The sequence below is a fragment of the Protobothrops mucrosquamatus genome, unplaced genomic scaffold (assembly GCF_001527695.2).
Source record: "Protobothrops mucrosquamatus isolate PMUCROS unplaced genomic scaffold, P.Mucros_1.0 scaffold68, whole genome shotgun sequence".
In the NCBI taxonomy this organism is placed as follows: Eukaryota; Metazoa; Chordata; class Lepidosauria; order Squamata; family Viperidae; genus Protobothrops; species Protobothrops mucrosquamatus.
Genome location: NW_015386446.1, coordinates 634,654 through 646,756, shown reverse-complemented (window position 1 = coordinate 646,756; position 12,103 = coordinate 634,654). Strand labels below are relative to the sequence as shown.

Here is a 12,103-nt window from a genome sequence, read left to right as displayed (position 1 = left end):
AGACAGCGTGAAACTGGAATTTTCAGTTTTTCCTGTGCAGGCCTTTTAGATTTGTTAAAAAATAAAATAAATCCATCACATTTACTGGGAGCTTAGTACATCTATTTTGCTTTTTTTAAAAAAATCCAAGAACCCCAGTATGTTTACTTAGCACCTTCTTCAAGCAGCAACAACTGAATGGTTCTTCACATCCAATGTATTAAGCTCTAGAAACAAGAGGTAGAAAAGAGAGAATGTCTTTGCCTATAGCAGTGGTGGCGAACCTTTTAGAGACCGAGTGGCCAAACTGCAACCCAAACCCCACATTTATTGCTGGGTGCCAGGTGGGCGTGGCCCACTGGGTGGGCGTGGCTGTGGTGGTCATGGCAGATTGGGTGGGTGTGGCCAAGGTGGGCATGATCACCTTGATGTTGCTCGTGGGGTGGGATGCCTGTGGGGGCCGGGCAGGGTTGGAGGAGATCCAGGGGGTCTCTGGCAGGTGGGGCGGTGGGCAGGAGGCTCTTTCTGCAGGGTAAGGCGAGGCAGGGCGGAGGTGCCATTGTCACAGGGCAAGGTGAGGCAGGGGCCAGGGCGGCTGCTGCCTGACACCATTGGCCCCTGCACACAGAGGCCAGCGAGCGCATGGGTGCTGGGATGCATCCGGCCATGTAGGACCTCGGTGAGTTAGCAGGCGGCTGGTTGAAGAGGGACGGTTGCCATCTCCGGGGCATGGCGCGCGTGCCCACAGAGAGGGCTCTGAGTGCCGCCTCTGGCACGCGTGCCATAGGTTCGCCACCACTGACCTATAACTTTGAAAAAAAAGGGACAAAGCTATCAATCCTTGCTTAGGACATCTAATGCATGCATGTGCATATAAAAATCTATGTATCCTTGGGTGGGGATATGAAGAGTGCTCAGAAGCAGCACTTCTTTATTGCTGCTCTGATATTGTGAAATAAGTTCTCACCTGAGATATATGACCCTGGTAAACTTCATGAAACTACTCAAGATTTGGCTGTTCTAACAAAGTTTTGGAAATGAACATCAGTGCCATTCTTAATTTGATTATGTGTATTAACTGATTTTATCTTATTGCTGGTATGTGAGGGTTTAACATGCTTTTGGTTATATTGTGCATCATTTAGTGTTTTATTTTAACAGGATTCAAATACACCGAAAAACACTTGAAATTTAGCAGTTGGGAAAACCTAAGGATACGTTTTTCAGTAAGGCTGAGTTATTGGCAGTGGTACAGAATCTCCTGTCACTTCCATTACAACGATGCTTGTATGAATTCATGATCTCATTGTTGATTTCCATAAAATTCAATAGGTAGCATGTCCCAATATATATGTGCTTGTATGTGTGTGTGTGTGTTAGGGGGGGAGCTGCACAGTTATCATCTCTATCTATTGAGTCATGTAGCTTGAAAGAAATGACAAATGGCAACTGAAGTTTTTATTTTAATGGATATTCAGAAGTCAGAGATACAGAGAAAGTAATCAAATTACAGTAGAGCTAACTCGAAGACAAAAATGGGGAATATGATTCCTTTTACCCTATAGTATTTAGATGTAATTCTTATGTATTTTACTAGGTCAAGTAAAAATGTGCCAGGCTAGTAAGACATTTAATACAGCCTTCCATAGTTCCATGTCCTACAGCTGCTTGATGAAAGCTGAGAACTGTAGAATATATAGGGAAGTTTGACCTTGACCAGTGAGGAAAGGTTAAAAAAAAAAAAACCTTTTCTCACTCATCTGTCTTCTTATTTGAAAAATGTCCATAGTAAATTTAGCCCTTTTATCAATAAAAGATGATGAGTTTAAAATATTATCTTGTTTTTGTAAATTATAATTCATTTTTGTTTTACATTAAGGAAATATGAATATATGTTTTTGTTTTGTTCTCAGATACTGTAGATTTGTAAAGTAAAACAAGTATCATGAAATATATACTCACAACATGTGTGCTATGTTGAATTATATAGATGCCAAATGAATAGAATAGAATAGAATAGAGCTGGAAGGGACCTTGGAGGTCTTCTAGTCCAGCCCCCTGCTCAAGCAGGAGAACCTATACCCTCTCTGACAGATGATTGTCCAGTCTCTTCTTAAAAATTTCCAGTGATGGAGCGCCCACGATTTCTGGGGGTAAGCTGTTCCACTGGTTGATTGTCCTCACTGTCAGGAAGTTTCTCCTTAGATCCAGGTTGCTTCTTTCCTTGATCACTTTCCAGCCATTGTTTCTTGTCCTTCCCTCTGGTGTTCTGGTGAACAACCTGACCCCTTCTGCCTTGTGGCAGCCGCTCAGATACTGAAACACCGCTATCATGTCTCCTGTTTCTTCTTTTCTTTAGACTAGCCAAACCCAAGTCTTGCAGCTGTTCTTTGTATGTTTTAGCCTCCAGGCCTTTGATCATCCTAGTTGCTCTTCTCTGAATTTTTTCCAAACCCTCAACATCTTTTTTGTGATATGGTGACCAGAATTGGCTACAATATTCCAGGTGTGGTCTTACTAGGGCTTTGTAAGCGGTGCTAGTACTTTGTGTGAGCTTGGTTCTATGCCTCTGTTTATACAACCCAGGATTGTATTAGCTTTTTTGGTTGCTGCTGCACACTGCTGGCTCATAGTCAAGTGATCATCCACTAGGACTCAAGGTCCCTCTCACAGTTACTGTTTTTAAGCCAGGTCTCGCCCAATCTGTATTCGTGCCTTTGGTTTTTCCTGCCTAAGTATAGACTTTGCTTTTCTCCACGTTGAAACTCATTTTGTTGGATAGGGCCCATTGTTCGACTTTCTCAAGATCTTTTTGGATCCAGAGTTTGTCTTCTGGAGTGTTGGCTATTCCTGATAGTTTGGTGTCATCTGCAAATTTGATGAGTTCCTCTTCCATTCCCTCATCTAAGTCATTTATGAAGATGTTGAAGAGTACTGGGCCTAAAATGGAACCTTGTGGTATCCCACTGCTTATTTCTCTCCATGTGGATGTAGTGACGTTGAGGACTACTTGTTGAGTATGGTTTGTCAGCCAGCTACAGATCCATTTGGTAGTGATGTTGTCTATTCCACCTTTTTCTAGCTTACCAAGGAGTGGGTTGTGGTCCACTTTGTCAAATGCCTTACTGAAATTTAGGTATACTATGTCCACTGCATTTCACTGGTATACTAGTTTGGTCACTTTATCAAAGAATGAGATAAGATTGGTTTGGCATGATTTGGTGTGATGTCTATTAACTACCTGTAAACCTGATTCCAAATGATTTAGGGTATCTTATCCACCTTACTCAGAAAAACCTAAAGTAGAAAAACATAAAATGCTTTCATCCAGCTTTCACAATATGAAGAAAGGGCTTCAGATAAAGATTGGCATTCCTATTTGAAGCAGAAATGTGTTCAATCATTTCAGTGAGACCTTGATCATACTGTAAATGGCAGTGTTTATTCACAGCCTGCTCTTTGCACAGATGGATCCTTAGTTTGGCACGTAGATCTCTTTTGGTGGATAATATAATTATTCTTTCTAAGACTGCCTACTATGAAAGAAAGCTGTTATGTACAGTACAATGATGTGCCAATAAATGTATAACAACCAGTTCTGGTCCATTGCTGCCACTTCCCTATCTTGCTAGCCACCAAATAACTGATCCACATGACTTGCAAAATTCCAAAAAAATATAACCATTGGCTTTCATGAACTAGTATGGGCTGGCTTCAGCATATCACTGCTTATACAGTACTTGACCTTGTTGAGGTACACAGTCCAGGATTTCCTGATATGTATTTCTGTAACATCAAGGACTTGCTATTTTCTTATCTTCTTTCAGAAAGATTTTTCCCACTATAGTTGCTCATGAAATACAGTTCTATAATAATATGGCCCACCAGGCTGAAGGCCATGATAACATAGTGGCTAAGGGGCTGAATTTGGGCTGGTGACATCTAGATTTGCATCCTCATTTACTCAATCTTGAAGTTCCTTGGATAACTGTGAACATTTCTTTTTCTCAGCCCACCATGTAGGACTGTTATGGGGAGGAAGGAGAGACCACCATGTGAATTAAGATAAGCTCTTGGGGAAAAGACTGGGTGTTAAAAAAAACCCATAATCATGAGATAATATATTACCAAAACTAACATAGGCTGCCTATTTACTTTTTAACCATGCATTTTTGAAGGTTTTTACTGGGTGGAGATAAAAGGTAGAAGAAATGCAGAGGCTTAAAACATTCATTTCCTCTTTAAAACCCTTCAAATCTCTCCATAACCGCAGCGCTTGGTCCCACATTTTTGGTGTACTGTATGACCCTCAACGTGACAAAAGTAAATTTAGATGGCACTGCAATATGTCCACCATGCCGTAATTGTACTCAGAAAAAAATTAGCATAGAAGTATTTCAGGAACTAAAGGAGTTTCTTATATAAATTTTACCCAAATACTCTAGCTGAATAACTCATGGCTGGCTTAGAACTATCTGGAACGGCTCTAGGTTTTGAAGAAATAACATAAAATAGAAAAATTGAGCAGAGGGTGAGGGATAGAAAGGAAGAAATGCATTTTTCCCCCTGACTGGATAGAATAAAACAACTGATCAGCTAAAATGGCTGAACTGAATAATAATTTTAATAGAGTTTCCATTATTTGTTTTCTAGCTCATTGTAGAAACTGAAGAATTAGCACTTCTTAACCAATCACTCTGAAGCTTTGATTCTTCCCTGGGGCCTCTCAAGTTTTCTTCTTTGGATCATTTCTTTCTGCAAGGTGAGGTCTTTTTTCAGGTTCAGCCATGACGACCTCTGCCTTGCGTCGACAGGTGAAAAACATTGTGCACAATTATTCTGAGGCAGAAATCAAGGTGCGTGAGGCCACCTCCAATGATCCCTGGGGACCCCCCAGCTCTTTAATGTCTGAGATTGCTGACCTGACCTTCAACACAGTGGCTTTTGCCGAGGTCATGGGTATGATCTGGAGACGGCTGAATGACAGTGGCAAGAACTGGCGTCATGTCTACAAGGCCCTGACTCTTCTAGACTACCTCATTAAAACAGGCTCAGAGAAGGTGGCTCATCAGTGCCGTGAGAATCTGTATACCATTCAGACTTTAAAGGAGTTTCAGTACATCGACCGTGATGGCAAAGATCAAGGCATCAACGTTCGTGAAAAAGTGAAGCAGGTGATGAGCTTGCTGAAGGATGAAGAGAGGCTGAAGCAGGAGAGAACCTATGCCTTGAAAACCAAAGAACGGATGTCCATTGAAGGTATGGGCATTAGCAGCAGCAACAGCAACAGCCACCAGCTGACCTATGGACGGCGGGCATCACAGTATGGCGATGACTACAGCAGATCAAGAGGTTCTCCATCCTCCTTTAATTGTGAGTACTGCAATGGTATGTGGCTGTGCCACCTTTTCTCCGACAGATCAAGTCATCTTTGGCAAAAAAAAAACAAACAAACCTTGAAAATGTATAATCTAATTTGTGAATGCTTTCATGGGGGCTGGTGATCCTGTAGTAAAGTTCATGGACATCTTGACCAGCAGTTGCAATACACTGTAATGTAAAGATAAAAGCATATGCTTTTGGAAGTAATTGTTTGCAACACTAACTGAAATGTTTCCAAATTTCTATCATTTATTGCAATGGAGCTTGAGAAATGAAACCTGGCAAGTACTAAGTAATATTTGAGGGACACAGATTGCTGATAGTAGGAATGGGCACAGATTCAAAAGGCCCATAGATAGAAACTGTTCCAAGTATGTAGATTTCCTTTATTCCTTGACATTTCCCCCAGTGTCCTTTATGAATCTACAGCCAAACCTTCACTGTTTCTACTATCATTAAGCAGAATTTTTATAAGTCTTTACATTGCTTTTACAACCTTGATATAAAGTGTAGTTTCATTCAGTTGAATGCAATCAAAGAATCCTAGATAAATCCTAATAAGTTGGATTCCCTGATCCTGTAAGAATCTAAAAGTATATTTAGCGGAACAAAGTTACATATATTTCCACTTGAAGCTCTCTGGATCACATAGAGAATATAAGATTGAATAGGGAAGCATCATGGTGTACAGCCCTATCATTTTGCCTTTTTGAAAGCTTTCAGAAGGCCAAATCATAAGAAGAGTACATGGCTATCTAGGTCAGTGGTTCTCAACCTTTTTAATGCCGCGACCCCAACCGGTCGTAGGTCGAGGACTAAACCGGTCGTAAGTTGAGGACTAAACCGGTCGTAAATTGAGGACTACCCAACCGGTCGTAAGTCGAGGACTTTCCCTGCCCGGGAGCGCCGCGCATGCGTGGTTCCGCCCCCTGCGCTGGCCGAGGCGTAGCTGGCAAGCGGCAGAGATGGAGCAGGCCGACCACCAGCTGGCCCAGCCCAAGGGAGGTAAGGCACCTGCCGGAAAAGGGGGAAAAAATGGCGGACAAAAAAAATGGCGGACAGCCTTGCTTGGCGACCCCCGTGAAATGGTCGATCGACCCCAAATGGGGTCCCAACCCACAGGTTGAGAACCACTGATCTAGGTAGTATATAACTTAAGATTTCCAGCAACTTTTACCATCCTTTACCCCTTGTGTTAGCTTGGTTTGCTGAGAATTCTATATATCTAGGGCAGTGATGACGAACCTTTTGGGCTCGGCGTGTCAAAAATTTAGAAAAGGCCTAACTTGATTCTGCTGGTGTGTCACACCTTCTTGAACAAAAGAGAAGCATCTCCTACGCCCCCCTTCCCCCATCTAGACCACCCCGAACAGCAGCACTTGGAGGCAGTGGTGATGCTGGGCTTGAAGTAAAGGCCTGGGCCATGACTTTAATCCTTGCAACACCACTGCCACTCAAAAAGGCTGTACATTCCAGTACTGTACAGTGTTATTAATTGAAAAATAAACAAGACATTCAGAACAGTGAATTTGAGCAGATGCGGATGTAGTCATTAAAATAAGCAAGGGCATATTCATCTTGCAGGATTGCAGTTGTTGAATTTTTGCAAGCTAAGTAAGTAGTAAGCTTGCAAAAAGTTTAATTTTTAAAAATGCCACTTTAGTGCTCAATATTTCTATATAGTGTACAAAACCATCAGTTTTATAATTAACCACTTCTACCATGCATCTTATAGAAAATTGTGGATATTGAAATGTCTGAGTTCCTAGATTCCTTGAGTGGCTGTTATTAACATATTTTTTTTGTTTAGAAGTTATTGTGAATATATTCAGTGAGGCTTCTGAGGTAAAAGTACATGACTAGAAGAAAGCCCTTAGAAGTGGGGTTGCCATCTGAATAAATTAACAGAGAATTGCATTTTAATTCAATGACTTTGATGTGGATGTGGGGGAAAAAATAGCACTAGCAGTATTAGCATGCCAGATGTTGAAAAAAACTCCATCCTTTGAGCCTAGGAGAACACATTTTTAGGCATATGGGCCTTAAATCCTACACAGTTCCTGACAGAATTTTAGGAACAGTGTCATCTGTGTGGTTGGGGAAAGGGGATTAGACTAACTAAACCTCAGCATTGTAGCAAAGGCTGGTGTTTTTTCTATGTGCCTCACAACATCACGAGTATGACCCAAAGGAGTAGGGCTTGTGCTCTGACCCTATAACCCTGCTGAAAACACCAGCAACACCCTGCACATGCCACTGATTCGAACCTTCGTGCAGCGGTACCAATGTACTTTGTTTTTTGTTCCTCACACCAAACTCAAGGAAAATGTTGCTATAGAAACACAAGTGGATTGGAGTTTTCAAAATAAAATGTAACTTCATTTTTTCCCCCCAACGCATGTGGGTTAGTCATAGCCTTCGACTGTTGGACATCATATGAAATTAAAACACAGAAGGTTGGTAGGCAGAAAATGGAGACAACCATCAGCACAGAAAGAGATAATTGAAAAAAACATTTTTAGGACAGAACGGAGGACTGTTTTTCTCTCGAGGGCAGCATTTCTTTGAAGAAAAATATTCTTCTTCAGCTTCTTGGATGAGAAGCAAAATGTCTTCAAAGAAAACCAAGAAAGTCCAGTTGCCTCATGAAAAAGCACATTTCGGATAACTATGATTGAGAATCTCCATAGACTCTTGTGACCATCCATCTTTCAATCCTCTGTCTCCCACTCTTCTTTCTCTTAGCCCAGTGGTTCTCAACCTGTGGGTCAGGACCCCATTTGGGGTCGATCGACCATTTCATGGGGTCGCCAAGCAAGGCTGTACGCCATTTTTTTTGTACGCCATTTTTTTCCCCCTTTTCCGGCGGGTGCCTTACCTCCCTTGAGCTGGGCCAGCTGGTGGTCGGCCTGCTCCGTCTCTGCCGCTTGCCAGCTACGCCTTGGCCGGCGCAGGGGGCAGAACCACGCATGCGTGGCGCTCCCGGGCAGGGAAAGTCCTCGACTTACGACCGGTTGGGTAGTCCTTGACTTACGACCGGTTTAGTCCTCGACTTACGACCGGTTTAGTCCTCGACTTACGACAGGTTTAGTCCTCGACTTACGACCGGTTGGGGTCGCGGCATTAAAAAGGTTGAGAACCACTGTCTTAGCCTGTCTCTCTCTCTCCATCTTTCTCTCTGTTCAGTGAGGCAGGATTCAGAGTGCTCATGCTAGACAACTCAAGAGTCACTGAGAGTTGGGTGGCATGTATATTTAATAAATTGTTATTAATAATTAACTGATAACTTATAGGGGAGCTTCTGTAGCTAACCTAATCACCAATGACTGTGCACCGATTTTCTGAGAAAGCACTGTAGAACCAACTGGGCTTTCTTTCAGAGCATATTTTGGATGGCTTTCATTCTACTTGCCCTCCTAATTGGTTTTTTTTTTTTTGTCTTTGGCTTCAGCTTCTTCATCATCTCCTCGGTTCAGCTCTGACCTGGAGCAGGCAAGGCCACAGACTACTGGTGAAGAGGAGCTCCAGCTCCAGCTTGCCCTGGCAATGAGTCGAGAAGAAGCAGAAAAGGTGACGGCTTTTGTTCCTTAGACCCTGGCAAATACCAAGGGAGAGTATCAAGCACACGCGCTGCCAGAAAGGTTGACCGTGAGCTGGACCAAAAAGCCAGTCACAATAAAGTTGAAAATGGGAATAAGGAGAAAGAATAAGATGTCTTGCTTCATTCCCCAAGGAAGGTTTTGTTGGCTTGTTGGAACCAGGGGCAGGTGCACTTTGATAAGGGAGCAAGTTTATTTGTTCGTTTGTTACAGCAACGTGGAAGCTATTATACCTGATTTTAATTGCATCGATTTTTATCTTTTAAATTTTTATATTTTTGTTTATTTAGTTGTAGCTACCATAAATGCTGATACAAGTAAGAAAGTGGTTGGTAAATATAATTAAATAACTAAAATACACAGGAAGACAAATTTAATCCCAAATATTGGCACCTGGAAGATGTAGTAAGTATTACACAGAATCATGGAATTTAACAATTTGAACGGATCTTATAAGTCAACTCAGTGCTGAGTGCAGGATTACATTTGAAAACCTCCAGCAAGAGGAAGCCCACTGATGATCTAGGATAGGCTGATCCATTGCTTAACAGTTCTTAATTCCTGAAATTCTTCTTAAGTCCAGTGAGTCAAATGTGGTTGCTTTATTAAGCCAGCCTTCCCCAGCCCAGTGTCTGTCAGGTATGGCCTTTGGGCATTTGGGGTAGGTTATATGAGGACTGAAGGCAACAGGGCTTGAAGACAGCCAAAAGGATTGTCTCAGAGCCAGGGGCATCAGGGTGGAGTGTTTATCAGAAAAGTCAAGCTGGTGCACAGCGGTATCATTTGCACAATTGAAGGTCCACCCTAATGTGGCACACATTAGGAAGGGACAAGGCTTTATCCCATGGGTGCTTGCCCACTTGTCTTTTTTTGACCCTGCCCCAGGGATAACCTTATTTGGAGCAACACTGAATGGGAGCAAGGCAGAGATTTCTGGATATCACTGTCTGCAACCTTGTTGAGTTTGGGTTTTGATTTTCTTATGACTGCTCAAGATAAGCAAAAGAATTCCAGATATCATCAAAGAGTATTAACACTTTGTTGATTTAACTATCTTTTGTCTTGTATGCTAACACATGCAGAGTCACCTACGTGTAATAGCAGGTTGAACGGTGCCTTAAATCAATAAGATAAGCTTTTGTAGTGGCAGCATGGTCTACCTCCTTTTATCATGAATATCCTCTAGCGATGACTTTAAAAAAAATAAAGGACATATCAAGGTCTTTCCTCTTCCCTCTTTTTTAAATGCAATTCCCTGAAGATGAGGCATAACAATAAGTGTTCTGTGAGTAGAAGGGAAGAGTGTAGAACATGCATTTATTTCCTTCCTCCTCCTGCTCACTTTCAGAGGAGTGGGATGTTATAAAGTATTATTAGCTTTATTTTATAAGACTGTAGTGGAAGCTTTGTTTAAAGAACTCCTATTATTATGCCCTTATTTTGGGCAACTCCTCCTTTCCCCTGGATATACGTCATAACCTCCAGAGTTTGACTGGCTCACCCTCTGGAGGGATTTTGGAAGGGCCCAGGAATTGCCCTTTTCCTATTTACATTGTGTTGGATTTCCTTTAAAAATTGTGATCTTGTGCATACTGGATTATTGTCAGATTGCTTTACTGATGTCAGTAGGACTTTCTTTTGAATGCAAATATGTATACATTGTATTGGATATTTCTGTATCTGTGGTCTGAGATTTACACAGTAGGCACTGAAATGAATTAAGATAAAATGGGGCGTTATTTAGTGCATTTTTTTCTTGCGTCCTGATGATGTGCAGGGAGCTGAAGTTACCATATCTGGAAGGAAGGAAGTTTGAACAGCCTGAATTGTGGATTACTTGGTAGGATTCTGTTGTTTGTATTTTTAAAACACTGAAGTATGCCCAGGATTTATTTCTGGCAGCTATAGAGAAGAATCCTTGGATCTTATATGTGATAAGATTGAACATAGCTAAAACAAACAATATGTATTGGCTATTAGCTTAAATTCCATCTTGCCCTTTAATGATGCAGGAATAGTTCCTTCTAGTCAGTTCTGGATATGTCATCTATAATGCAGCATGTGGATCATATGTAATTTCCTCACAAGTGATTTCCATTTCTGAAGCTATAAAGATGTGGTTAGTCACTAGTAGGAAAATGTGTTTTCTTTGTTTTGCAATGTCGAAGATGAACTAAGGATGTTACAATTCTACTCTGTCTCCTTGCAACCTATGACACATAATATTTTCTCATTTGATCGACAGCACTTACAGATCATGCTAGAGGGGAACTTGCACAGAGTGCATCTACAGCTATGGGCTGTGCAAATTGTCTCCAACAGAAGTGCTTTAGACCTAGAGAAACTGCACCTGACAGGGCTTTTTCTTTAACTTCTCTGAAAAGATTGTTAAAACATTTGCTTACATACACAAACAAGGTCAATTCCAACTATCTTTCTTGCCATAAATGGCACCAGTAACATTGAATAAGCAGGAAGCTGATTAAGAGAGCCCCAGTCTGGAGATTTTGACTTAGGGCAATGTTCCCCCATCTAGAGGTTTACACTCTTCTGAAAGCTATAACTACTTCTGAAAGTAGTTCACAAGCTTGTTTTTGTAAAAATTAACAGATCCACTCTGATGTCCTTGTGTAACAGGGTGATAAACCAGCTCACTCTTTAGTACCTTGAGGAGATTATCATGTAACCCCAACTGTTTACGTTAGATTTTTGCTTCAAGTGCCAAAATATTCAAGGCCAGCTTATGATCTCCTTGAATGAGGCTTGAAAAGTTGCTTATACAAACAAGTTCTCCAGCATGAGGGATGGATAATCCACATGATTGGGTTTCCTGAAGTCCCTTGTACCCAATAAGACTAAGTCTGAGATAGCCACGCCTCTTGCCTGGTCGCACATGCCCAGTTCCGACTTAGTCTTCTACCCAGACAAGGCGTGTTGGTTCTTTGCTCCAGACTCAGGTTTTATTAAACTATTTTTCCTCTCAGTAGGTTTTCTCTCCCTTCTCCCTTAAATCCCTCACTGTTTGTTTCTTCATTCACCCCATCCCTCCATTTCTTTTTACAGTTGTTTACTTTTGAGATTAGTGTTCCTTTTCCCTTGGCAAAGGCATTTAAGGATTGGAGGGGTTTTTGTTTCATTTTAGC

General features: G+C 41.6%; 1 protein-coding gene across 1 annotated transcript in view; it reads left to right on the top strand.

Moving 5' to 3' along the window:
• The first annotated feature begins 4,766 nt into the window (after positions 1 to 4,766).
• The window catches only part of EPN3 (epsin 3), a 33,494-nt gene continuing 26,157 nt past the window's right edge, over positions 4,767 to 12,103 (top strand). Inside the window, exons 1-2 of the mRNA XM_029283372.1 lie at positions 4,767 to 5,352; positions 8,813 to 8,931. Coding sequence (XP_029139205.1) covers positions 4,767 to 5,352; positions 8,813 to 8,931 — 705 coding nt within the window. The remainder of the gene's footprint in view (positions 5,353 to 8,812; positions 8,932 to 12,103) is intronic.